The sequence below is a fragment of the Melanotaenia boesemani genome, chromosome 10 (assembly GCF_017639745.1).
Source record: "Melanotaenia boesemani isolate fMelBoe1 chromosome 10, fMelBoe1.pri, whole genome shotgun sequence".
NCBI lineage: Eukaryota > Metazoa > Chordata > Actinopteri > Atheriniformes > Melanotaeniidae > Melanotaenia > Melanotaenia boesemani.
In genome coordinates this window covers 14,100,062-14,125,502 of record NC_055691.1, presented here as the reverse complement: position 1 = coordinate 14,125,502, position 25,441 = coordinate 14,100,062, and the positions used below count along the sequence as shown (strand labels likewise).

Here is a 25,441-nt window from a genome sequence, read left to right as displayed (position 1 = left end):
ACATGAATTAATAAAACAATAAATTGAATTTCCCTTTGGGATTAATAAAGTATTTTTCATTTCATTCATTTCATTTCATTATATTTCGTGCATGCAGCATTTTGCACAGTCACCGTGGTAACACCTGCACTCACTCCTAGACTTGTAATGGTGCAGAAGAAGCAAAAAAAAGGAAAACAAAAAATAACCAAAACAAATAGTCTTGAATTTAAATCACTCACTGTTAACCACCAAAGCTATTTTACTTTAATTTCCAGGTATTACCTAGATAAAATACTAGTTAACATGCAGTATTAAGCTAACAGGTGTCCTCATCCAACTCAGAAAGAGCTGAAAAACTGTCCCAATGAGGAACTTTTATTATCCCAGGTTAAATACTGATGAGGGAACTGTTTGCTTTCTTTGCGTGCTGGTTAATAGTTTGTCTGAAGTTTTTGTTTACAGCACTTTATAGAATTGTTTGTGGATCTGATAACGACTTTTCCTATTTTGCTGCATGAAATATTTGATGGGACCTGCTGGACCAAACATACCTCCACAGGTGGGAGCTGCTTGAAAAAGTTTGGGAACCCCTTTGAAGGTTGGAAGTCTAATCTGTCATCAGTTGAGAACAGATGAAGTTGCTGTTGATGACTTCTTGTTTTTACCGTTACAGTAAATATTGATGTTGGCATATCATGTTTACTGAGGTAAACTGGCTTCGCAATGATTTACTAAAAGAAAGAAAAGAAAACTAACTAATATTACGTGCTGTACAGTTCAGGCCTGGGGTTCATCCTGTTAGATTCTTTAAAGCTAAACCTACTTTATAGATTTTGATATTAACAGGCTTTGATATAGTGTTATTAAGCTGAAAGTATTGAGCCACGTTAGGATACAAATCGGGCGTGTGTGATAATTTTCCTAAAAATGCGATAATTCTGAGCTTCTGGTACAATACTTTAACATTTCCAGTGTGGCATCGCTGCCTGGATTTCACTCATGCTTGGCTGTACGACATAAGCTGAAAAAGTTTGGCAAAGTTAAGATTTGGTTTTTTTTTTTTGTTTTTTTTTATACTGCTAACAGGTTTTTAACCTGAAGTATATGCAATTTATTTTCCCCTTCTCCAGAAAAGCAATCCCAAACAGGATTTCCTTTGGTGAGACAAACACAGTGAAGAATGTCTGCAAATTAAGCAGCTTGTGAAGCAAGCTGTGTTCTCAGGAAAAGAGCTTGTCATTTTACACATTAATATATTAGGATGATACATACTCATTTTAGAGTACAATGCCACCCACAATACTCACATGCTACACAACAGCAAACAGAAATATTTGGGTTTTTAAATACAGACAGACATACAGATGAAGAAAAGAACAGAAAAGATCTCTTATTACTAAAACCAACTGCTCTACAACTACTAAATATTTTGCCTTGCTGTGTGAGTTTCTGAAATGCATGGGTTAAAAGTAAGCTAGAAAAAGTGAGTTTTCAGTGTGTCCTTCATCTCATAGACAAGAACGCAAAGATACAAAAGAGTAGAGAAAAAGTAGAGCACCCAATCTTACAGACAAGATCATGGCAGCCATTGCTGCAATCTAATGTAATGTTTTGAAAAGGTTGGCAACTAGTGTTTCACCAGAAGTCATAGGTTTAAGCAAATTAAATACAAGCTTCGAAATGCCATTTAACATTTTGGAGGGCTAGAACTGGTTCATGTTTTTAGATATGGCCATATCAGCAGGTCACAGTATTAAAATGAGCACATGGTTAAGATTTTCAGTGTGCAGGTGCTCTAGTCTTAACACTCTTTATGAAACTGAATTATTTTGTTCTCAGCAAAATATGTTTATGGGTAGATAGAACAGCTATACAGTATGAAAACAAGATACATTTACATGCACAAAAATCAGGACTTTAAAGGATGCAAAATCTCATGGATATATTTAAGGATATTTCCAGTTTTGGGTCTTGTTTTTATAGTTTTTACAATCACGTCTTTTAGATTCAACATAACACAACATACTAAAAGGTCAATAAGGCAGCTATCTTATATATAAAACTAATGGCAGATTTTCTGCTAGAAATAAGAAACTGGAATTATCTTCAATCATGCTGCGTTCAGCTGAACACTAAAAAGCAAAATACAAAGAGAATATAAATCTTAACATTTATATTACTGTCAAAAAATGGTCAGAGGTACATGTTAATGGGAGATGAAATGGGAGGTGGAAGAGTGATCATGCCATGCTACAAGGGATGGAAGAAAAGAGAAGGGAAGGAGAAAGCAGCCTCTGGCATCAGCTTCAGAAAGAATAGGGGTTACTGGTAAGAAGGTCAACAAACCCAATCTGGGGGGTCTGACTTAGTTCACCCTGACATTCAGTTGCCCTGAAATTCTCCTGTTAGCGACATGTTGTCAGTGTCTGCTGCCTAATGTGGCTACCGTGACAACAGAGGAGACGAGTGGTGCCCAGTAAGAGGCCATATTACAGGGAGGGAAAGAGCGATAAGTGGAGAGAGAATGCAGTCAGGAACATCAGATCTTTAAGTTAATTTGAAGTGAAAGGAGAGTCAGAGACATACAGCGGACTGGCCCCTGGTACCTTCTTATTCCCTGTAACCTGGATGCTAATCTGTGCTATCCTAGGCTAGATAAGCACCTTGGAAAGAAAAGAGAACTGGAGGGAGACGGAGCATGGAGGAGCCCCTTTACCTGATGCTGTTGCCAGGGGGCTGCCTGCGGAGGCACGGGGGCTACGAAAGGATGAAGCACTAATGGAGGAGGAGGTGGAGGAGGGGTTTATGAGGGGGGGGCTACTGACAGTGGTGGCAGGGCTGATGACTGGGGGGCACTCTGTACATGCTGCTGCTGGCTGCCGCTGGGGGCGACTGCAAGGCCCCGGGGACGGGGGGCAGGCACCCACCTGAGAGGCTGTCAGGGCTGGGACCAGGTCCAGTGCGGGTTTGGGTGGCAGCTGAGGCGTGGCTGGTTTCAGCCCAGCCCCAGGGGAACGACTGCTGTCCCCCATCACCTTGATGGGTGGGTGAGGGGGAGAGGGGGTTTGAGATAGCCCTGGCTTTTTGGGAGGTATGGGGGGAGGATTCCCCCTGTCGATCCTGGTCACTGTAGGGGACTTGATGCCAATAGGATGACTCAGGCGGCTGGGAAAAGGGCCCCCCTCTGAGGCAGAGTGGGGCAGGCCTGGACGGAGGGGTCCACCTGCAGGAGGGCTGGTGAAGCGTGATAGAACCTGTGTGACAGTGTGACGTGCTTGTTGCTTGGCTGCAAAGTTGTCACGGTTGGTGGGGGAAAGGTCCCGGGCAGGAGGACTCTGGGATGCCGTGCCATTTTGGTCCTGTTCCTGAAACTTGTATCGAGCTGCCTGGACACGGGGGCTCACCCCGGTGGGCAAGCCGTGAGGGGGTTGGCCCTCTGAGCCATTTTCTGTCTGTGCCAGTCCACCTGAGCTACTGTGGACGATCCCCCGGCCAGCTGTCTTTGGCAAGCTCAGGCCCACATAGTTGGCAGGGGTTGGTTTGACAGGTATAGTGAGGGGGGTCTTCTTAGTACCCTCAACCTCAACAGGTGGCAGGTCTGTTTGGCAAGATGCTGTTCGAGAGCTAATGGGATCTGTGGCTACGGAAACGGACGTGAGAGCTTTAGGTTTAGGTGGTGTGCTGGTGGCAGCAGCGGGTTCAGCTCCAGCACCTCCAGCAACTCCAGCAGCAGCCTCCTTCCCATCGCCCTGTTCAGTTCTGAGCTGCTCCACCTGCTGCCGCAGGCTCTGGCTCTCGGCCTCCTCTCGGCTCAGCCTGGCACGCAGCTGCTCGCGCTCCGTGTCAAACTCAGACAGCTGCTTTTCCATCTTAGCCTCCATCTGTTGGCTCCGCTGGCGCTCGGTGCTCAGCTCCTCCTGCAGCTGACCAGAAGTGCGACTCTCCTCATCCAGGCGAGCCTGGAGCTCGTCAAAGCGCTGCGACTCCTCCACCACTCGTGTGGCGAGCTGCTTGCACTCACGCACCAGCATCATGACAATATGCTTGTTCTTCTCGCGCTCATCCTTTAGCTGCGCCGTCAGCTTGCGGTGCTCCTGCTCCAGACTCTGGAGCTGCAGCTTCTCCATCTCCAGCTAGAAAACAGAGACAAAGTCAGAGAGTTGTACGTATTTAACAAACACACTAGAGAAATTATGGGAAAGGAAGGAAAAGGCAGTGATTAACAGTTTCCTTCTGACATTTCATGTCATAAATCAAACAATTCTTTAAAAATAAAGCATAAAGTATAATTTTCTGGACGCAGTATTTAAAGTGCAGATACACTAACCGACCACTTTATTAGGCTCACATGTTCAATTCCTTAACACAAATATCTAATCAGCCAAGCACATAGCAGCCACTCAGTATATTTAGTCATGTAGACATGGTCAAGACGACCTGCTGAAGTTCAAACTGCATGAGAGGAAGAAAGGGTTGGTTGTTGGTCTGAGTATTTCAGAAACTGCACCACTGGCATCACATGTGATCACAACACACAACCATCTCTAGGGTTTACAGAGAATGGTCTGAAAAAGAAGATAAATATCAAGTGAGCAGCAGTTGTCTGGACTGAAATATTTTGTTGATGTCAGAGGTCAGAAGAGAATGGGCGGACTGGTTGGACTGGACAGAAAGGCAACAGGAAGTCAAATAAGCTCTAGTTCCAACCAAGGTTTGCAGAATAACGTCTCTGAACAAACACAAGCTGTCTAACATCGAAGAGTGTCCATTTTTTAGCTGCTACACCCAATTCAGATGGTTCAGGCTGCTGCTGTTGTTGGTAGGGGATATTTTTTGGAACACTTTGGGACTCTTAGTTCTAAGTGAGGATGGTTTTAACAGTACAGCCTACCTTTGAATTATCCCTTTCCCACTGCTGGAACTTTTTAAATTTACCTGGGATCTTAAAACACATTTCCATTGACATTACCTGGATAAAAAAACTCTCCCTCACTCCCAAACTTTCCCTTAAAAAAGGCCCTAGAAGAGGAGATTGACTTTGAGGGGTGGGACTTTAAGTGGAACAACTCTGATTGGTGGAAGATACATGCAGTGTTACGCACTTCCATTCAGCGTATGTTCCAATCGGTGTGCACCCACAGACATTTATTTTACTTCAACAAAATTAACTCCATGTTTTAACTAAATGGATGGAGGACAAGATCCCGGTTTATTTAAAGTGCATTTTTTGAGGACGAGTTTCAACTTACGAGTTCGCAACTAGAAACAACTGAGTGTCTGGAGGAAAAGCCGATAAGCTGGCAGAGCTTGTGCAGTCGACAAATCTGCAGAAACTGTAAAAGGCTGTCATGTCAATATGGTGCAAAACTTCTGAGGAATGTTTCCACCATCTTGTTGAGTTTATGACACCAAGAATTAAGGTATGAGCAGGAAAGAGAGGTCCAACCTGGTACTAGGAAGATGAAGTTAATACCACGATGATGTGCATCACCATCACATCTGTGACTGACTCTCAATCTGCAACACCATCACATGCAACCCTGAATCATTTTTCACCTGCAGACCACAGTGATCCACATGTTCATGCTGAGTTCAATAAGTCAGAGGCATTTTTTCAAAGATGGCAGCGACAGGCCAAATGAATCAAACGAGCCAGGCAATGAAGTACAGATATTTTTATTAAACCACATAATGTGGAAAGAGTCCAGAGAGACACAGTGTCTCTGCCTATGGTTGTATTTCGATGACTTGTCACAGCCCTGGCCTCTATATCTGGAGCACCTGCTATTGTTAGCACAGAGCTGGCTTCACAGACAGTAACAGAGGTTAACTACTACTCTTTATCCAGTTGAGAAGCATCCATTCCTTTAATACGTTTAAATCCCCATCCCCCCCCCCCCCCCCCCCCACACACACACACACACCCACACACACACACACTTTGCCAGCCCAAAGCAATCAGGGACTGCACACCACCACCAGCGGATGTGGAGGAGGGGGAGCACAGGGTTTATAAGAGAGAGTGCCAGTTGTTACTCAAAAGAAGGTGCTACAACTAGCTGCTAATTGGGTGAGGATTATACTGTATCTGTTGCCTATGGAGTAAATTTAGGAATGATGTAAAGGTGATGACACACTTGGAGGCACAGACTGAAACCGGACAGGATTATTCTACCTAAACCTCTACTGTGAACATCTTCCTTGTCTGATATAATTTAATGCTGCACTGTTTGCTGCTCATACTTGTAGGTGAATACTTTGAGCTTGTTCTGCCATCTCCCACAGGAGTGAAACAAAGGGAGACACTCAAGTAGAAGTTATTTCTCTCGAGGTACGATGGAGGCACCTGGGGTGGCATTGCTGCTCCCTTGATGTGGCTAAGTGAAATATTTAATCATCATACCTGCACAGCACTAAGTCACCCTCTGGCATTATAGCAAAAGAAGGCAGTTTATTCGGCTACTCTCAAGAGTAGGGATGAGAGGCAAAGGTGTGTGTGTGTGTGTGTGTGTGGTGGTGGTGGTGGGGGTTAACAGTTACAACACAGTATAAACAGTATAAAAACACAAACATTCTTTTCCTAACAATTTAAGCACAGGGATGTGGGTGAATGTTCCTCTGACTTCATGACTGATTTATGGAAAAGAAGATGAGGTGAGCAGGGGTGTCGTTATTATAGAAACACACTGATCCTGCCGCCTTCAGCTTTCCTGAAACATCATGGATAATTCAACAGCTTACTCACAGCCGGACGGCAACGGCAGAAATGGATGGAGGGATAAAGATAGCACAGATAGTCCAAGTGAAGCTCACTCTACCCGGCAACCAGAGGATCCCCGATGACTCTGGAGTCACTGCTCATTTCAAAAGTTCCCGGGAAACTCGTCATTCCTACCTCACATGTCTGAGCTGAGACGTTAACCGGTTTGGGAACAACAGAGTAATCCTTGGTGACATGAAGATTTACTTTAAAGTAAAACTGTTTAGACGTTACAGTTAGAGGTCAGTCTCTTTCTGATCTGCAACTCAATTCAATTCAGATTCATCTATAAGGGCCCTTTTTCAGATGCAGTTCAATTCAATCCCATTAATTGTAATTCAGTTTTAATCCAGTTAAAACAAATTTATTATATGATCCACATTAGTCCTGGTTTTAATAACTGTATTCATATGAAGCAGTCCATAGAGTATAACTGCCAAGCTAACGAAACCAACAAATAGTACAGAATCGTCTTTTCAATTTAATCCCTGATCACTTCTGAGTGTTTATCAGCAAGGAAACCAAATCTTTTGACTTACACTAAAATGACATTTTTAGCTTAGCTAAATTCCAGCCAGAGCATAAAACTTAACATAAGTATTTTCTTTTTAAACTAAACAATTTAAACTAATTAACTAAAGTTAATTATCAGGATCATAAATGTTCTTTTCACATCATAGCAAATAGTTTTCTTATGTTGAGAAAACAGCTTTTCGTTCTCTTAAGATAACCTTCTGCTATGAATAGTAGTCACAAGATAAGTTTTATTTTCTTAACATCACAAGATGATGAAGGTGAGCAGTAGTTTCAGTGGTTAGAGCCTAAATTCATTTGGACTTGTCACAATTGCAATCTAATGGCAAATTAAAGGTCCATTATGTAACTTTCCGACCTTAAAATTCCACGTTCAAGACAAGTTTGATGACCCAGCAGTGTCCCGAGGCTGAGAAACTTTTTCTTCTAACACTCTGCATGACGCTGCAGCTGAAACACAGTGGCTATTTTGAACGTATAATCATTAATATAGGCTAGGATAACAATGCTATGAATAACAACGGCCTGAAATAAAAGAAAAACATGAACAAACAGTTCATTCTTACAATGAAAAGTAATTCCTGGTGATCATGTTAAAAGAGTGTTACTGCAGAAGATCCAGGTATAGTGTAACTACACCCCCTACTTTTTGTGTAACTCCACTCACTACCAAATTTTGAAAAATGCCTGAAACTGCAAGGGTTGGAGTGGGAGGTGTGGTACACTCCTGAATCTCCTCAGCTACACATGAACCAGGTGGTCCTGAACGTATCAGTCTGAACCGTTAACGCTGTTACGCTGGCCTGTCAACAGCTCTGGAAAGCTGTGGAGACTCGCGGCAGGTTGTGGCAGCTGCAGGAAGTTGCTGCTGCTACAATTTGAGCTGCTGTCTGTCGCCAGATGAGGATAAGCAGGTAAAGAATAAAGTCCGGTGTTACTTTAACACCTCTCAAAAGCTCAAATCCTTCCCATTGCAGGAATATTTCTCAGAAACTCTGTGAAAGAATGGAAGTCTGAAACTAGCAAATCTACACCATATAAGTTCATACGCGTTGCTTAATTACAGCCAACTGATTGATTGGCCAGCCAATTAAATTGGCCAATTATAGTTCCATTCAAAATAATCCAAATCGGCCGGAGCTTTGCTGATTAAATGCTCTTAACTTGTCCTGCTCAGCATGGTAGCAGCAGAATGATGATCTGGCTGCTGTGTTGTGCCAAACAAATTTGCTTTCCCAAGGGGAGCCTAATGGGTATAAAACTCCTCTTGATTATCAGATTTTTTAAATATATTATTTATTTATTTTTAAGAATCTTATTATTTTTTTAATTATGGAATTTACATAATCTTGCTGGACCTGACCGGAAGGGACAGAAAAAGGAGAATAGTAATCAGAAGTAAAAAACGTCACCAAAGCTGCTCCCACTGTCACAATCACTTGGTTTTATTTTCCTCATCACCGCCTGTCTATCAGAGCAGCTTCAGTCTGTAAGCTAAATGTGATTTTATTAAAACTTTGAAGTTATTTTATGTTACTGTATATTTTGATATGTTTTTGGATTGAAAACAATCTTCTAATCAGTATCATGATGAAAATAAATCCTAGACTGTACACAACCTCTGACAAACACTTGGTTGGACAATGTTAAATTAAAGTCAAATGTGGTAAATTTCATGCCTCCATGCTGCTGGAACAAAGGCAAACATGGAGGATAACATGTGGATAAAGCCTTTGCTGTAGCTCATAAGGGAAGAGAAGTCATACACCAACTGGAAGGTCAGTGGATCAATTCCTGGCTCCACAGTCTATATGCTGAAGTGTGTCCTTGAGCCAGACACTGAACTCCACATTACCTCGCAATGACACCATCAGGGTATAATTGTGTACAGAAGCACTCACTATGTGACTGGGTGTGAAAGTGCTTTTGGTCAAATAAGACTAAACCTAAACAAATAAAGCATCTTTAATACTTCTCTTGACTTTATGTGAATAGATAAAATTTGTTAGTGTGTCTTAATAAATTTACACAAATACAAGCCTTGTTCATTATCTGAACAGCTAAGTTTATTTTTTAATTTTTATTTTATTTTAGAAAATTCTGCCTATCTTAGCTTTAACATTAGTAAGTTTGCAAACTGCATGGGAGAAAAGTCAGTTGGCTGCTAAATGTTGACAAAAGAAAATAATAGTTAGCATTTATATGGGGTAGAGCATCAAAATAAAGACTGAAGAAAGTTTAGTGTACTACACAGTCAATCTCAGCCTACGTTTATTCACATTGTAAGAAAAACACACACACATATCACAGTCCAAAATCCTTCTTTCGTCCAAACCTCTTCATCTATGCACATGTAGGAGAGTGTGTTAGTTTTTTTTTCTTTTCTTATGATTACACAAACTCAGGCATTGCCAGCCTCACAGTATGTACAAATACTGCCACACATGTATATCCTGAGCTCAGAGAAGGAAGACTAAACAGCAAGAGAGAAAGGGGAGACTTAGGACTACAAAGAAATACTGCAAACAGCCACTTATTTACCAAAAATTACAAACACACACCTGACAAGGACAACTTTCTCTGTCCCACATGTTCCTATGTAAGAATTCAGCTATAGAGATTTGTGTGTGAATAAAGAAAATTTTTGACCAAACAGACAATGGTCACGTTTACATAAGAGTTTTAATTCTCTTTTAATTCAGAATAAAAATTAAATCCCCTTTAAAATGACCGTGTAAACACCTAATTCCGAATGAAAATGGCCATTATGAGCTAAACTTAAATCTGAAGTAAGTACCTGGTTTATTCTGGTTTTAAATCCACACTGAATAATTCCTATATCGGATATTATATTAGAGACCATAAGAAGGGTGATCCAGGTCACAGTTTCTGATAGCCAACAGAATGTGTACCTGCATTATAATGAACTCAGACTTAAATAGAAGTTTTCAAGACTTCACTTGTGTTCTAAGATGTACATGCAGAGAAATGCATGCTATCACTGTGGTCACAGATTCTGATGGGTCACAGATTTTGGTGTAACACCAGCACGCCCTTACCCACATGCACGTTCAACTTCACTTGACAGAGCAACAGTGACAATGCCCACGAATAAATAGGAGATGTGTAAAATACATATATAATAAAGATTGGATATGATGCAGCCCCTCAAAAAACCTTTTTATCTGTGAGGCACAAGTTTTTCTCTAACTGGACCTCTTTAAATTTTAGTTGAATACCCCTGATGTATAGTTTCATTTGGTTTTAAATTAATTCCAATTGTTCTTCGCATGCTCGTTCCCTTGTCCTGTCACGATGATGCACATATGGTACTTTATCTCCCTTCTCCTTCTCAGCTGACCAAAGTGAAGTTGTATTCTAGTGTCAAGCTGCTGCTATAAAACTATAATCAAAATCAAAGAGAAAATAGTTCTTATTATGTGGTCTTCCATGTTGTAGACAAAAAGATAAGAAGCAGGATCTGGAGTTTGTTTTCTTACGGTAGATGTAAATATGTCACATCCGCTCCGTCCAATTAGAACCCTCCCCAGCACCCTGATTAAGCAAAATTGAATAAAGGCGAATAAATGTGTTTTCCATGTAAACCCGAAGGAGAATACTTTAATTTCGAATGATTCATTTCTGACTAATTCATTCCAAATAAAAAAAACATCACGTAACCGTGGCCAATAAATCTTTTCCACATCTTCTAATGTTACCTTCAGCTTTAATTTGCCTTCATTTAACATGACTGCAGAGTCAGTGCCATGAATCTGACGTTACATAAACACAAGCCGATAAATGATGCATGTTGTCAAAAGTGCTGGATTTTTCCTGCTGCTACAGCAAAGTGAGAACAGTTCAGTCTGGTGGTCCAACGCAAGGGGAAAGTTCCTGAGTGAAAGCTGTTGGTTGAATCTTCATTAAAGCTTCGGTTAACTCTTGTAATTAATCATGATTATTGACCCATGGTGATTACCTGAATTTGCTTCCAATGCCACCACTTCAGCTAAAGACACTTAATGACGGTTTCATGTCAGAGTCAATTTCAATACAATATGAGGACAGAAAGAATTAAAGCTAAACACAACAGGGTTGGACAAAAGGAAGCGGAACTTTTTGGCTGTGAGTTTGTGAGCCGTTATCAGTTCAGCTTGCTTTATTCCACTCAGAGATTATTAAGAGTGAAGGAAGGTAACAGTCTGTGACCCATATTTAGCTTTATATTGCTCCAGTTTTTTCTACCCGGCTCTGTTTGTTATTGGGCTAATTGTGTGAAATCAGGAAAATCAAATGTCACTTAGAAAAATAGAAACAGAAAAGAAAATGCAAGATCATGATACACACACTGCAATCCTAATAAAGGAAACACCACTTTTTAATTACATTTAACTTTAAAAAAAATTAACATAAAAAAGTTATAAATTTTTCTTCATTTAGAAAATGTTTAAAATGATTTAGGGACCATTATATTTTGGCAGCCTTTACATGGTCTTGATTTTGTTCCCAACAGAAAATCTCCTCCTCATCCTCGGTGTCTTACCCTCTTCTGCCGGCTCTCAGCAGCAGCTAGCTGGGCTGACATGCGCTCCTGCATCTTCCTGCAGTGCGCCATGACGGCCTCAAGGACTGAGATTGGGCTGGACCCCAGCGGCCGTCGTTCTTTGTCCCCACCAGGGACCCTGCACTCAAAGTCCCTCTGAAGTGCCAGAAAGGGGTCTGTTAGGCTGTAGTGGCCATAGCGCTCCTGCAGAAACACCTCCTTTCTCTGAGCCTGGAGAAAAAAGAGAGAAGCAGCTATTTAAAGTGTTCAGCATCAGCATGAAAATGATTCTAACTCCATTTTGATGTCAAGTGGATCAGGGATTGTAATGATGCTACTTCTTCACACTTCTGTTGTTTAATAGACATGATGCTTCAAATGCAGACTGAACTATTCAAAATAATTTTTTCAACCCCTTCACTGATCATCAGCATCCGTTCTGAGGCTAGCTTTGCTCTCAGCTCCCTTCTCAACCATAGAGGTTCAAAAAAAGAACAGCTTGGTCAATGAAGCCAAGGCTGTGGCCTCTGAACCATCAGCACTCGTCTGTGAGCCCAATCGCCTGCATGACTCCACAAGCACTCCACACCAGCAGCTCTCAGGTTACAGTGACAGAAGAAGATGAAGATGGAGGCCGAGGGTTTGATAGCAGGCAGTGTTGGAGAGTAGCTACCTAATGTGACATAGCTGTAGGATTAAATTACAAAAGAAAAATAAGCTACTTACAATTATGGAGAAGAAATACATCATTTAACATTTAACTGATCAAAACAACGGTGAGTACACAGGAATAAATATAACGTGAATATATACTGTTTGGTGCTTTCAGTGAGGAACCACCATTGCTGAGAAATGAAGCCATGGAAGTATACTGAGGACATGAAAGAAATAATATAAAATCCTTTGAAGATAAATGAAGTAGATGATCCTCAGCTCACTGTCAGCCTCCACCATGACTGGAAAATTCCTCAACTCCACAGCTGCAGCCTCTAATGTTTATCATCCGTCTTCCAGGTTTGACTTCCAGGGGAATGTAAACTGAATGCTGACTGTCACAGCATATGAATCCGGACCATGCATTGTCTCACTGTTTGCAGTGAACAACTTTAAAAAACTGTCCTGTGGAATCTTTATTTTTCAATCATTTTTTTATTTTATTTTATCCGGTTAGCTTTTATTTTACCGGGTTAATCTCATTGCGAGCAAGAATCTCTTTCACAAGGAAGAGCTGCTTAAGAGAATAGAAGTACAGTTACGTTAAAATACGGCTGGGCAATTAATTGAATTTTAATCGCGATTACGATCTGGGTTTTTTAACAATCATAAAAATGAAAGGATCCGATTATTTTTGTCCTTCGCAGTTTCCTCTTGTGCTGTTTTCAGTTGCAAATCGAGCACAGCAGACATTACAGCGCTCTGCTGCAGACTCCTCCCACAGCCCCGACTGCTTTAGTTTTATTTAGCCCCAGTTGCAAACATTTCACCAATTATGGGCTGGACACACGGGAGGCGAAGTCGCTCCTTCTCCATTCATTTTCTATCAAACTTGCGTGATGAGGCGAAAATCGCTGCCCTCCTCCAGCCAACCGACAGGTGACATTCCCGCAAGTGAAATGTTGCGCTCGTTCACGGGGGGCTTGCGACCCAACACAAGAAAATAGAAAAATGTTCAATTTTTGTGAGTCGCGACTAAATAATCCAGAGACACAGAGAGATAAACGTTATAAACAAACAGAACTTTTTCTCAGTTAACACAGTGAACAACTCGGGATTTAAGAAATTCATCAACACGTTGGACAAACAGCTTCGCGGCCATCTCGTCTCCATGTTAGTGGAGTATCTGTCCCTGCCCTGGATGATGAGGGTGTTGTGACGAACGTCGCTAAAGTCCAATGTTTTTGCCACCGCTGCAGACCTGTGGTCAAGCCGCACCATAGAGCCGTATATTAATGCCGCGCTACATTTGATTGACGCAGATTTCGACGTGAAAACAAAATGTCTCCAGACTAATGTTTTTCCAGATCACACCGGGCAGAACGTAGCTGCTGGTCTGAGACAAACAATAGCTACGGGGACCTGGTGGAAAGAAACTAGTCTGTATTACCACAGACAAATTTCAAATGTCACACTGACCCCCCCGCCCCACCCCCAACACACATACACCCACCCCACCCCCAACCCCGCGTGCCCTCTCTCTTTCTCTAATTGTGTTAAATAATCGCGATCTCAATTTCAATCAAAATAATCGTGATTATCATTTTTCCCATAATCGAGCAGCCCTACGTTAAAACAATAAACAGATTACATTAACAATGTTAAAATTTGACCACAAAACACTTTAAACTCCTTTAATGTAACAAAGGCCCAAAGTTCAAGTTCAGATTGAGATTTATTTCCAACACTTGGTGCCAAAAGCCTGAATGCTTTCCTGTCCAGATCAGTTCAGTCCAGATAGGAGATTTTGACGTTTCCTTGTTAAAAAGACAAGAAAAATTTGAAGGAATTATTCCCAGAATGCTCTTGTAAATAAATACATACTATTGACCAAAGATGTCCAGTTAACACAATGGTATTGTCTTATCCTTGCAATTTTGTCCAGTCACCGTCATTTTAATGCAACTTTGAAAAAATCTCAGCACTTCCCTGTGTTACCTGCTCAACTGGTTGAGAAACAGCCTCCCATACAGAGACCACAGCCCCTCAAAGAAGCCGGAGCAGGTTTGAATCCCAGCTGGGGGCTTGTTGCTCAGTGTTACCCCTTCTATCTCTGACCTGCTTTTACAGTCCAAAAAATGTCCCAGAGCCTGAAAATACTTACTTACTGTAAGCTGTGCAACACTGTGGTGGAAAACAAACATAATTTATCAACTCACAAACATTTTTCTACCAGAAAACACCACCAGAGAAGATCTGAAATGCACAAAGAGATGAGAAAAATCACCATGATGAGTATATCATTCAGATATGCTGTAAATGCCCGTTAACAATAGTTGCAGCTTCAAGAGCATCAAGAGCACTTTGCTGAATGGTGAAATGTTGTCCCAGGGAGTACTTTTGCAAGACAAAAAACACTAAAAACCACAGCACATTTGCCACAACTTTTCACAAAAGCTGCCTTAAAATAATTTTTGGTGAGAACATTAACACACACACACACACACACAAAAAACAAAACAAAACAAAAAAAACAAAAAAAAAAACACTGAAATCCTGGAGGGACTGACTTGTTTTTCATTTGTGAAGCACTTCGTGATTTTTATCTTGATAGGTGCTATAAAAATAAAATTTTACTTTTACTTTACTGTTTATAAAAAACATTAGGGGTCCATGGTACTGGTGTGATGCACATGAATACTTCTTCTCATTTCCATTGTCAGTAACAGGCAAATTTATTTCCACTTATATCTGTTTTACACAAAAAGAAAAAGCAAGACTTGTTTCTATAGTAATTGAAACTCTTTTTGTATTTATTTTGTTTTTACAACATACTTAATGTGCTCCTTAAAAGACAACTGGTCATCAGATAAAAATATTTAAAGGTAGACATAAAATCAAATTGTTGACCATTTCATGTCACGATTTTCTCAGACAGAACTGATTTAGTTAGTAAAGTGTTAAAAAACATAGATGTGTGTTACCTGCATTTAGATTGTTGCTGATAATAACAAAGTTGTTTTTGTGTACTGCTAAACACAAGTTGTAAAAATACGAACATGCTTTCAGCAGGAGTGGCTGCTGCACAGTATATGACAGTTTCATCAGCGTAGAAATGAAAAGTTGGGTGTGGAATATTCAGTCTCGGATACGTCATGAAAATACTGAGTAATAATGGCCCCAGCACAGAACCTAGAGGGACGCCACTTCTTTTTTAACTTGTATAATCTGAAAGAAAGAATCCTCCATCTGAACAGCCTGAGTTTTACTTTAGTCATGTGCAAACCACCCAATTCGAAATACCTTAATTTTTAGAAAAAAAACGTATGTTACGACATTTATAGTTTACCTTAATTACAGTTTTCTGGCATAGGTAGGTCTTCTTGTAACAAGAGCCATGTCAGTCCTTTTTATCATTCTAACTGCAACTAAATGACTCTTCATAGCAATGCAACGATCAAATAACATCCAACCAAACCCGCCAGGCTGCACAGAGACCAAACACCCCAGCTTAAAAAGAGACTTTAACATTGAAAGTGGAGATGAGAGAGCCAGATGAACAGAAAACAAGGATGAGATGCTTTGCCAAAGAAGGAGACCTGAAAAGTAACTCCAACATGCAAGCAAAGACAGCATAGCACAGAGATTAATGGTGAATCCTCAGAAGGCTGAGGCAGTTCTCCATGCTGATGGCCAACATAAACACACCGCTGAGGAAAAGGTAGGTGTGTGTGAGGGCGATTGGGGGGGGGGGGGGGGGGGGAAAAAAACCACTGAGAAAAAACATACACAACAAAAAATTTGACCTGGATCGACTGAACAGACGGAAATGAAATTGAAGGGTTTTATTTTCTCTTTATTTATATTTTAATAAAGACAGAAAATTACCACTTGCCTTTTAAGTATTTATAAGTTAAGTTAAAACAACAAAGTCGATAATTAGATAATATTTTTGTCTTTAATCATGTCATTATTTGGTGATAAAAAATAAAAATAAAAAATGAGAGAAATGTTTGTTAAGGGTTACTTAAGTTCAAGCTTCTGCCTTAAAATAGTTTTTTTTCTGGAAAAAAAAAGTTTGGGGTATTTATGTTTGGTAAAACAATTATCATTTAATTTAAATTCTTAAAACTAAACCAGTATAGTAATTAATAACATCAAAAGTTAACACATTGGTAACGGAAATCAACAAGTGCAATTTATACTGACTTATATCAACACTTCTACTTCCAATCCTGCTCAGTAGAAAGAAACGGACGCTGCCACTCGGAAGCTGTAATATCCATCTGCAGTGAACGTACCATCTGAACCATCCAAAGGAAATCCTGCAGAGAGCTCTAGAGTAAATAATCCGGAGCGAAGCAGTGCCATCTTTACCTCCCAGTATCCTAACGTAAATATTTACACTGAACCCAACGCCACTGGCCTGCCAACAGCCAGCTGCTGCTCCTAACTTCCAAATGAAAAGCATCTTACACGCTGACTCCAGACTTTCTGGTTGATTAAATCTACTCCTCGAAGTTCCCCTTAAATATCAGTTTTCACAGTCATCTCCAAAATGTTGACATGTTTTGTTTGTTCTACCTGTTTTATCGCTGCCAGTGAAGTTCAAATGTGTAAGAACATTGAACATGGGAAAACTACACTCACCGACTACTTTATCAGGTCCACCTTGCTGTTATCCCTGTTTTTCCTTCACAACTGCCTTAATTCTTTGTGGCACATTCCTCAGAGATTTTTGGTCCATCTAAAAACCAGTTTCGATAACTATAACAAATTATTAGACTTTTGTGAAATGGTGCATTATCCTTAAGTAGCCATCAGAAGATGGTACACTGGTCATAAAGGTATAGACGTGGTCAGCAACAATACTCAGGTAGTCTGTGGTGTTTAAGGACATGTTGATACCAAGGAGCCCAAAGTATGCAGACACCCGCCACACCATTACACCCCCAGCAGTTCGAACTATCAATGCAGGGCAGGAAGGATCCATGTTTTCATGTTTCCACCGCATTCTGACCCTAGCATCTGAATGTTGCAGCTCATTTGGAAACTCTTCTGTGGTGGGTGATGTTTGGACCCAGTTGCAGCACACTGACAAACTGACTCAGTTCTCACTAAGATTTTTTTAGACAAAAGTTCTGAATGAAGGGAGCTGGAGGAAAAAGTCCAAACCAGATTAACAATCCAAGCAGGCAGAAAACTCCACAGGGAACAGGCCGAAGAAGTAAGGCCAGCAGTCAATGATCACAGAAGCTCCACAGGTCCTGGGAAAAGTTCACTATATGCAATACTAGGGCTGGGCGATTAATCGATAAACTCGATGAATCAAATTTTCCATTTCTGGAGATTTATTGTTATGAAAATCTGGATTTTTCTTCTATAGTTAGCAGCAGACTTAGCCCTCCCTCCACACCAGAACGGTGTTTGTCTGATAGATTTTCAGTGAAGTGATCCTTCACTCAAGCCTGGGATTTAGCTGTGCGTATAACTGCAGTGTGAAATGCTGCTCTCTATGAGATGCAGAAGTCAACTTAACCCACAAACCCTAGTTAAGAGACAACCTTCATCAGGGGAATTATTTCTGCAGTGGATCCTGTATGATAAGGATCCAGATGGAAAGAGATAACGGATGCATTGTGTCGCATATTTCTATGTAAGATATGAAGTCGTTTATATGGTAGAAAAGCTATGACAATATATGCTTTATTTTTGCTGGCATTCTTCTATCTAAACAAATAAATGTTAGTTTATTTATGTTTTGTAAAAGAAAAGAAAAAAAATCGATTAAAATCGGAAATCGGATTTGGTTATCAAACAATCTGAGATTTTATTTTTAGGCCATATCGCCCAGCCCTATGCAATACTCATAGTCAGAGGCAGAAGGCAGGTGGCTTCACCGGGATGGAGGCATAGAGGATGAGATAGGCACAGTTGGCAACAGTTGATCAAATCAGGGGAAAAAAGGCTAGAAGGTTTTGCAAAAGCACAACAAAGAATAATCCGATGAATGAGCCATGAGTAGAAATGTGAAATCATCAGAGTCGACAACATTTTTCCATCTTCTAGTGTCCAGTCTTGGTGAGTCTGTGAATTGTAGCCTCAGTTTCCTGTTCTTAGCTCAGAGGCGTGGAATCTGGTGTGGTCTTCTGGCTGCTGGACGTGTTGTGTGTTCAGAGATGCTATTCTGCAGATCTTGGTTGGGACCAGTGCTTATCTGAGTTCCTGTTACTGTTCTATCATCTCCAACCAGTCTTCCCATTCTCAACCAACAACCATGCTACGTTCAAAATCCCTTAAGTCCCCTTTCTTCCTCATTCTGATCCTCAGTTTAAACTTCAGCAAGTCACCTTAACCATGTCTACATGCCTAAATCTACGAAGTTGCTGCTATTTGATTGGCAGATTAGATACTTGTGTTAGTTGAGACAGCTAGCCAATAAAATAAAATGAAAATAAAACCAATTCTTTTTGCACAGCACTTTGAGACAGTAATCTACACCTTTGTGACCACTAGACTGGATTACTGTACTGCACTTTATGTCGGGTTAGTGAGTCCGTTATTGCTCATCTGCAGTTGGTGCAAAACGCTGCTGCACAGCTTTTAACTGGCACACGCTAACATGAGCACATTTCACACATTTTAACCTCCCTTCACTGTCTGCCCATATATTTTAGGATTCATTTTAAAATGATTTTATTTGCTTTTTAACCCTTAAATGGTCTTGCTCCACCCTACCTAGGGGCGTAGCATGACATTTTGGGCCCTTTGTACAAACCATCTTGGTGGGCACCTATGTGGATTTGATTGATAATTCTCACACATACTTTTCCCATGGTACAAGACTAAGGTAATAAATACAATCTTAGTTAAACCTCTAAATGGCAAAATGGTTTCTCTGGCCATTTTCCTGGTTCTTCTGGCAGACACACTCTTCTACATTGCTCAGCCTCTCACTGCTTTCCTGTTCCTCTTCTCTCCTCATCCTCATTACTAGCTTCAGAGCAACCTTCACTTCTCATTTCTTTGCTTGCATCTTCTGTATCTCTCTCTCTGCTACAAGGAGGACAGACCCCATCCAAGCTAGATACAAGATTATCCTAACCTGCTCATACCATAACATACAATAGAATAAAACATTATGTATGTTATACTAAGATTATACTGTTTGAACCAGGTACCAATGATTGATTGTAAACGGAATAACTTCACTGCCTCCATGAGCTCAGTGATCATCTGGACATGATGGTGGACCTGCTGCTGCTGCTGGGTCTGAACCTGAGGACCATGTAGCTTTGCTTTGATCTTACAATGTTACAGTGGTACTGAAAGGTTTAATATATATGTATAGCAACATCAAAAAAACACAAGTCATGTTTAGTATTGAACCTCCTGTGTTACTGTAAACGTATTCTACTCTGTATCTTATAACATGCAGGCTGGACAGCTTCCTGATTCATCTGACTCAAAAGCACCAACAGTAGGGGTTATTATCAGTCTTATTCATCTGTCATTGTGACCTTAAAGTTTTAAAGTTCTCATTGTGTTTAATTTTATTAATTTAAGAAATGATAGTAGATCATTTTATGAACGTTATAGACTTTGGTATCATGTGCATTCACTTTTTCAGGTACCATGATGTCACAATCCTTATGTTGTAAGAAATCCATTGATACCAAATATTTCATGATTGATCACTGGGAAAGAACTACAGTACTGAAACAAAGTGGAAATGTTTTATATCACGAGATCTGTAACATAAAATGATTTGAGGTAAAGGCATAAATGTATTTCTGATAGTAATCAATCTGTGTTGTCCCCAAATAAATTCTAACGTGTTGCCTACAAACAACTGCTGCTGCTATCAGCTCAAACTGTGTATTAGTTCGGGTGTGGCTCATCTCTCTTCTCTAAGAAATTAAAAAGAAACTGCCCCATACTCCATTCTCTTACCCTATGTTTACCTTTTCTGATATCCAGACTTCACTTTCTTTGAGAAATGCATGGCTTTCTCCTCTGGCTGTCTGCACTGTGTGTAACTCGGTTGAACAGACTGGTGTGGGTGTGGACTAAACCATTTTGCACAATTTTAGAGGGGTGAAAGGGCCTCTATGAACATCCACTGACTTTGATTACCTTTTTGATTTATTTGAAACTTTAATGTGAAACACAAAAATGTCCGTTCCAGGATTTTCAAGGCCCCCCACCATGCAGTGGGCCCTGGGTAAATGGTACCGTTACCCCCCAGTCCAACGCCACTGACCCTATCTATGGAGTTGAACCCTTATTTCTCCACCTGCTCCCTCAGATCAGCTGATCAGCTGCTCTTAGTCCCCAAGACAAAGAGGAAACTTAGAGGGGGCTGGGTATTTGCTGTTACTGCCCTTAAATTCTGCAATATAACCTGCTACTCCATGTCAGACAGGCTCTTCTCTGTGTGATTTTTAGTCCAGACAACTGCTCCTCACTGGATATTTTCTCTTTTTAGACCATTCTCTTTAAACCCTAGAGATGGTTGTGTGTGAAAAAACCCAGTAGATCAGCAGTTTCTGAAATACTCAGAGCAACACCGATGCCACGTTCAAAGTCACTTTAAGGCCCGTTCATCCTCATTCTGATGCTCAGATTGAACTTTAGCAAATCGTCTTGCTCATGTCTACATGACTGAATTAATTGAGTTGCAGCCACGTGATTGGCTGATTAGCTATTTGTGTTAATCAACTGAACAGGTGTAAAGTGATCGGTGAGTGTATATTACAGAAACGCAGACACACACAAACGCTTTCTGGTTTGGCAGCCCAGGGTCGAAGGTTGCACCATTACAGAGTCAGGGATCAGACCAGTGGTGCTAAGTCCTTAGAGATCTCATCAGCTGCTGGTCCAGGTTATTATGCTTAGCGCCCCTGAGGCTCAATTGATTTTATAGATCCAGTGCTGGTTATTAGGGGGAAGCTACAGAATACAGCGGGCTTTGAGAGGTACATCTTCTGTTGTGTGATACTTATGTTTCTGTGATGAATGTGGAACCAAACTAATCTTGTTTGCTGTTTTATATGAAAAACAAATCTGCTTGGTAGATTTTTTTTAAATCCATTTTCTTGCATTTTCTTGTTAATCAAAAGCTGTAAGTGGAGGCTTCTGGCATAAACAGGTCAGACTCTGTTTCTTTTTTTCTTTTTTTTTACCATGACATTTAGAAGAGATGCTTTCTGTTATGTCTGATATGTGAATTTACTCACCAGCTCTTCACTCTTACTTTAAATATTTAAAGAAAGAATCTAAAGTTTTCCTAAAAGCATTAGGAAATAAGTAACTATGATAACTGAAGTGATAATCTGACAAAAGTGTACAGCAGACAGCTGTCAACCATTGTCTATGTAGGATCATCCTGGATATCATGCCTTTATTAGTGTTTATTCAGTACTGTGGGTTCGTTCTCTTGGCACAGTGATTACACCTGGCGGTATAATGACTTTTACATCCTCTTCGGAAAATGTAAACAACCTGGACAGACAGGGTTATTGGCCATGTCAGTGAATGCTGTGTTATGACCAGTACAGTGTATTAGTGTTATGATGATGCAGAATTAACAGTTGAAATGTGCTGACATGGTGGGCTCATGATCACCAGATGCATTTTCCAACTTTAGCTTCCTGATGTTAGCTACTGTTGCCTCTGTCATGTTTTATAGCTGCAGAGATTTCACAGGTGTTCATCATTTTGGTATTCTTTATCATCGGTTGTTATATACTTAACCCATAAACACCTATAATCACAAATTTGTTACAAACTGCTTCTAGTCTTTTTTAAATTTTATTTCTTTTAATCTAATTAATTAATTTGATTTATTTATTCATTTTACTTACTATTATCTACTAATTTATTTAAAGTTATTCTTACTTATTAATCTATATAATAACTAATTGTATTTTCTTTTATTAATATTTTCTTTGTTACCTTTTTCCTTATTTTTACAGCATTTATTTTGTTTTTATATAACTGAAATTAAATTCAAGCATTAAGATGTTTAACTAAACTTCAGTTTACTTATTTGCATATTTATTCTAATTCTTTCAGTGGAAACCCCTTTTCCTGCCTCCCATTTAGTGTCCGTGCAAAGCGCAAGGGGTGGGGTAATGAATTGTCCCAAATGTCATTGAATGCAGCATGCCATGCACTTCGATATGTTGTTCTACATCAACAGTGAAAAATATTGACTGTTTGTTTTTCCAAATTCACCATTTGATGACCCATTAAGTTCTAAGAAGCAGCAAATTTTTTACTCAAATCTTACTCAAAGGCCTTTAAAAAAATCTAATTTGTGCCCCCCTTTTCCTGGTTAGTGCCCCTGCATGGCCCCCTCATTAAAACTTTTCTATACCCGTCCCTGTATATAAATCCTTTTTATTACATGTCAACCACCAGGTTAGAGAAGGGTCCTGCTCTGATTTGTATTTCAGAACCTGTTCATAATTTCCCTTCAACACATTCACTAAAAAGTAAACCTGCCTATCCAATATCTGCACAGCACCAGTAATTTAGAGATGACACTCGTAGATAACTGAACCTGATCCATCTGGCTGTATTATGACCAGCAGATTTTACAGCTGTGTCACCAGCAAACCTCAGCTGATAACGAAAATAATATAAAATAAATGCAAACACGAGGCTACCTAATTAAAACGGGCTGCCGTGTTTGCATTAACTTCTAACCACTTTCCTCCTCCTCAACACAAGCTGAACGATAAACAAACTACAAGAGAGACATTCTGGGACAGAAAAGCCGATCAGCTGATTACTGACAGTCACGTCATGATTCAAGGAGCAACTGGAGAGGGACGGGAGGGAGTCGCGCAGCACAGAGAGCAACTGGAGCAACGTTGCTGCAAAAGTTTATTAAAGAAAAAAAAAATGTGTGGGTGTATGTGCCTCTCACCATGTAACGTGTGTGTCAAAACACCCACATCCCCCCACGAGTGCCACGCCCATGTCATGTAAAAAACATGCTGCATTCACTTGCACTTAGGCATGTGAAATTTACTAAAGGTCAGTTTAAAAGTGTAAACTTGGGGTGGCACTGGGTGGATGTGTCAGAGTGTCAGAGGAGTAATGTCCTAAATAATTAGTTCCTGGAACTAAAAGTCAAATTAACTGTGAAAATTAGGTTAAAATTTTAGTGTGATCCAAACCTAACTGAGGCCTCCAACTATCTCAGTGTAATAAGATTTAAATATGAGGTTTACCTTATAGTTTGAAGAAAGAGGGAATGATTACACGTTTCTAGCTGTACAGTATTTACAGCTCCAGCAGTGGACTCTGAGTGAGACATCAGTATTATTAGCATCAACCTTTACAGGCATGTTGGACTCAGTGGGTGAGAGGGTTCATGGAAAACAGCAGAGGAAAAGCAAGCACAAAGAGAGAGGTCGTCTGAGCAGAGAAGCAGGGATGGATTACAGGAAGAGGAGAAGGACAGTCGAAACAAATGAAAAGAGATGGAGAGCAGGGAAGCAGGAAAAAACACTGTTACAAAGCCAAACAAAGACCTTCTCCAGGCAGAAGAAAAGGCTACTTGAAACTTTACAGAGTATAGAAAGTTGAAGTGTTTGAGTCCATTCATCAAATGCCAGCTGATAATTCAGTCCCAGCAAAATAATACATCAACAGGCTGAACAGGGGGGACTGTTCACGTCCAGAAAAATAAACAAGCCAACATTAGACTGAGAGAGACGGATGTGATTCAGGGATCTAAATTCAAGCATGCTGCTCAGCTTACTAACCCTCTAATAATGAGGTCATTCTGCAAAGAAAACGTCACATGTAACGACTTTGGTTAAATAAATGACTGAATTAATAAAGAAGATAGAAAAGAAGCTGGTTTGTTTGACTTTCAGTAGACAGTCTGGTGCATATATAATGGTTTAGTTTTGGAATCATGGCTGAAAGAGGTTGTCTGCAACACTTGTGCTGCCCTGATTTCTCCAAGATTAATTTATGGTTTCAACCTTTCTTTCCCCAGAAAGCACAGACACAATTCAGTTTTCAAGATTACCTTTTCTAAAGACCTTTTACACTCCTGTTACATTCACTTATCGTTATGGTCAGTATGCTGAATTGAGAGGGGGAGGATTAATCAACACTTCCTGTCAGCTGCTGCACCCGCCTGTTTCGTCTGCACAGAGGCTCGTCAATATATTGACTTGTCCCTTTCTGGGTTCTTGTTTGAGCCACGTGGGGTCAGATCAGTGGAAGTGTACCCTGTTCAGGCCGACATCAACTTTCAAGCTGCAACATCATTTCTCATCTTTTTGTTCTGTTTGTCACCTATATGATGGCTGTCGGCAGAACTTAGCTCTTAATCTGCTGATCTTGCTGATATCTCTGCATGGATGAAGGATCGCCACCTTCAGCTAAATCTGTCCAAGACTGAGCTTATTGTCTTCCCAGCCAGTCCTTCTTTACCACCACAGATAAGTGTGCAGCTTGACTCAATCACACTAGTGCCTACATCTTCTACCAGGAATCTTGGTGTCATGGTAGACAACCAGCTGACCTTTAAGGACCATGTTGCCTCGGTTTCCCGGTCTTGCCGATTTGCTCTCTACAACATCAGGAGGATCAGACCCTACCTGACTGAACACACGACCCAGCTCCTGGTCCAGGCTCTGGTCATTTCACGCATTGACTACTGCAACTCCTTACTGGCTGGCCTGCCTGCATGCTCAGTTAAACCTCTGCAGATGATCCAGAACGCAGCAGCACGTCTGGTCTTCAACCAGCCCAAAAGAGCTCATGTCACTCCGCTGCTAATTGCTCTTCACTGGCTTCCAGTTGCAGCGAGCATCAAATTCAAAGCTCTGCTTCTGGCTTACAAAACAATAACCCAAACGGCTCCGGTCTACCTTCACTCCTTAATCCAGAGCTACACTCCCTCTCGAAACTTACGCTCTACCAGTGAAAGACGCCTA

The 25,441-nt window shown here is 40.6% G+C and overlaps 1 protein-coding gene across 2 annotated transcripts in view; it reads right to left on the bottom strand.

Moving 5' to 3' along the window:
• Window positions 1-25,441, bottom strand: part of cttnbp2 (cortactin binding protein 2) — a 103,954-nt gene that overhangs the window by 36,300 nt on the left and 42,213 nt on the right. For both annotated transcript variants that reach the window (XM_041996671.1, XM_041996672.1), the window contains exons 3-4: window positions 11,820-12,050; window positions 2,699-4,115 (exon numbers count right to left, since the gene is read on the bottom strand). In XM_041996671.1, coding sequence (XP_041852605.1) covers window positions 2,699-4,115; window positions 11,820-12,050 — 1,648 coding nt within the window. The remainder of the gene's footprint in view (window positions 1-2,698; window positions 4,116-11,819; window positions 12,051-25,441) is intronic.